Source organism: Vollenhovia emeryi, unplaced genomic scaffold (genome assembly GCF_000949405.1).
Source record: "Vollenhovia emeryi isolate VEMERY1.0 unplaced genomic scaffold, V.emery_V1.0 DF943590.1, whole genome shotgun sequence".
NCBI classification, from domain to species: Eukaryota; Metazoa; Arthropoda; class Insecta; order Hymenoptera; family Formicidae; genus Vollenhovia; species Vollenhovia emeryi.
Window position 1 is genome coordinate 1 of NW_011962776.1, and position 2,962 is coordinate 2,962.

The 2,962-nt window shown below is 36.9% G+C and overlaps 1 protein-coding gene across 2 annotated transcripts; it reads right to left on the reverse strand.

Annotated features, from left to right (window-relative positions):
• Positions 1-8: 8 nt before the first annotated feature.
• On the reverse strand, positions 9-1,620 carry LOC105565339 (putative nuclease HARBI1). Of its 2 annotated transcripts, none has more exons than XM_012018454.1 (3): positions 665-1,620; positions 484-583; positions 9-362 (listed from the first exon to the last, which is right to left on the reverse strand). In XM_012018454.1, exons 1-3 carry the CDS (start codon positions 1,396-1,398, stop codon positions 327-329), a joined length of 870 nt encoding a protein of 289 aa, XP_011873844.1. In that variant the 5' UTR covers positions 1,399-1,620; the 3' UTR covers positions 9-326. The 2 variants fall into 2 exon arrangements, with proteins under 2 accessions (XP_011873844.1, XP_011873832.1); XM_012018442.1 differs by having other exon boundaries at positions 9-408.
• Positions 1,621-2,962: the final 1,342 nt, after the last annotated feature.

The window sequence follows — 2,962 nt, forward strand, 5'->3', positions numbered from 1 at the left end:
TATCCCTTATCTGATTGGCTCTAAAGTTATCTAAGTTTCGAGCTCTTGTTGATTCTGGTTGTCGCATTTCGGTCTGTACCTCTGTTACTGCATGTTCCCACACAGATAAAAATTTTTCGTTTCGCGTTTCGACTATATTATGTAAAATGCAGACAGCTGATATTATATGTGGTACGTAAGTATAATGTATGTCAATTCGTTTAAGTACTCGTCGCCAGCGAGCTTTCAGTCTTCCAAAAGCTATTTCAACACATACGCGGGCAGAATTTAGATATACATTGAAGGATTCTTCCTCGGGAGTGAGACGAACACTTTTAGTGTATCCTTTATGAGCCATTCCAGTAACGGATAAGCAGGATCTCCTATTATAAGGTAAGGCCCTGCTACATTTAATACCGTTTTCGTTTCCTGAAATATAAGTTTCACGTAAACTTTATGAAATTATAATATCAACTTTAGTAAAGAATATAAAATATATTTTACTTTGGGAATTAATAAATTACAGTTCCTGTACAATTTTGAAGTCTGAAAAACCGCAGCATCATGACATGATCCTGGTGAACCACAATGAATATTACGAAACCTGAAAAATAATAACATTAATCAATTATTTTATTAAAGACAAAAATATAATTGAATAAATTGTATATATACTTATACGTACCTATAGTTGTTATCTACAACCGCTTGCAATATCATAGAGGGCCGTCTTTTTCGATTGATATAATCTCTATATCCATCGCTAGAAGGAAGAATAGGAATATGCGTTCCATCAATTGCTCCAATTAATTGTGGAATATGTGTTTTTTTCTCAAAAGCCTCAGCAATTTCATGGCACTCATCATTGTCAGGCATGCTTATCCACGAGCTCATTAATTCTATATTAATTGCATCAATTACTTTATGAATACACTTCCACACAGTTGCCTTATGAATCCCAAAAGTAGTTCCGACTATACGATATTCACAGCAGCTAGATAAGAAATACAGACAAACAGCGACCTGCTTTTCAACCGATACTGGTTCTCGAGTTCCTATCTGGTTTACATTTGGAACAAGTCTTTCTCGTAATTGATCACATAACCAGAGAAAAGTTACTTTCGTCATCCGAAATGTTTCTATCCAGTCTTCATCCTTAAAATGACCATTAACGATTCGATGCCACCAGTCAAAACTTCGTTCTTTCATCCATATTTCTCTTTCTCGTGAAAATTTTAATATAGGTCCGAGATCAAGCAAATGATTTGGTGGCGTTGAATTTAACAAGTGTTGTAATATAATTTCTTTCAGACGTCTTCGCCGTTTCATCAGATTATTTCGGACATGTGATGTACATTGCACGAACATGTTTTCTATAGTTGTCAAATATACGGCAACAAACGGATGAATGCTTTCCATCCTCTCCCTGATTATTTCCAAAATTGATAACAATCTTAAATTTATGCGTAATAATATTTTTCGTATAAATTTATATATATTTTAATAATACTTTAGGAAAAGGACTTGAAGAACTAAAGGCTTGCGAATCAAGATTAGATGGTGAAAATTAATACTTACTTAACTTTATTGGAAATATGTGTAATAAAGACGAATAAACGATTTGCTTAAATGTATTAAACTTAAATATATTAAACTTAAATGTATTAAACGATATATAACGAAATAAAACACGATACCGGCTCACTAACGATATCAGCGATATTCTAACAATAAGTATTTTGCAAGTACTCCCGTTTAAATTAGTAATTCTTTTGCACGTAACTAGCTCGCAGGACCGACCGGCGCGTGTCCCTTCTCGAAGGCGAGTGTCTTTTCAAAACGGTCACGCTCCGGCCGTTTCTTTGTCTTTCCATTCTGTTGTTACACGATTTGCCCTTGTCTTTTCGCGCACCCGTGTTTTAGAATTTTCGCCTCGCGCGGCTCGCTAGCACGCGGCCCGTTAGCGCGCAGGCGCCTGGGATCTTACCTTCAGCCCACAATCCTACCACTAGTAAGCATCTCATTTTTCGTACTTTTATATTGGTACTAATGGAAATCTTTGACTCACTTCACTCGAAAGTTATTAAGCTGTTTCAGCTTGATGGGAATAAGATAAGCCTAAACGTGTAAACGCAACTCACTTTAAGTAGGAGTTATAACATCGGCGTTACTAAATCGATGTTAGAAGCCGTGTAAACGTAGTCACTGGCCGAGCGTCGAGCAGCGAACGACGCGAGGCGGGGGGCGAGCGGTGAGGGGCGGGCGGGGAGTGTATACTGAAGCTCGCTGCTCGCTGCTCGTTGAGTGACTTTTTTTCGGCGCGTCGCTCCACCTCTCGCTATTAGATGATGCCCCACCGTTGCCTGCCGAGTCCGGCCTGCCGCCTTCTACGCTCTCATTCGCTCAGACATTAAAATTAATTTCTTGATGACTATTGCGAATTTTGCAAAATGGTATAGGACTTTTCTATTCAGTTTACCCCGGTCTATCTGCCATTTACGGGTGATACGGGTATTAGGACACACCCTATAAAATATTGTCATATGATACGGTGTTGGAAGCAGATGCAAACCTTTAAAGGACCCAGTTGACCAATCATTTACTTCGATTCATTCATATGGAGAAAAGACCCATAATTATAATATGAAGTAGGCTGATATAAGATAACGAGGTTTTGCTAAACTAATAGGCGCCATCAGTTGATTCCACTATGCATTCATTGCTCTTGTAACAAAATCTATTTAGTAGAAAATTTATTGTTAGATCATACATGTAGTCGTGACAAAAATATTTTTTTAATTGAACGTTGTCATGTACCACTGAAGTGAGTCTTTAATATCAATTATATAATAAATAAATATTTAACAATAAATTCTTCATACAGTGATAGAGACAGATTTTATTAATAGAAAAATACGTAATATGGTGAATTGTTTAATTGTAGATGTTAGATTTAGTGATTGCGAAACCACAATGCGTACAG

What these genes read in the sequence shown, in the direction of transcription:
- LOC105565339 (XM_012018442.1), bottom strand. Translation starts at nt 1,398, where the DNA reads ATGGAAAGCATTCATCCGTTTGTTGCCGTATATTTGACAACTATAGAA. An exon ending in GTTGTAGATAACAACTATAG is followed by an intron (nt 584 to 664) that starts GTACGTATAAGT and finishes ATTATTTTTCAG; the next exon opens with GTTTCGTAATATTCATTGTG. An exon ending in GTAATTTATTAATTCCCAAA is followed by an intron (nt 409 to 483) that starts GTAAAATATATT and finishes CTTATATTTCAG; the next exon opens with GAAACGAAAACGGTATTAAA.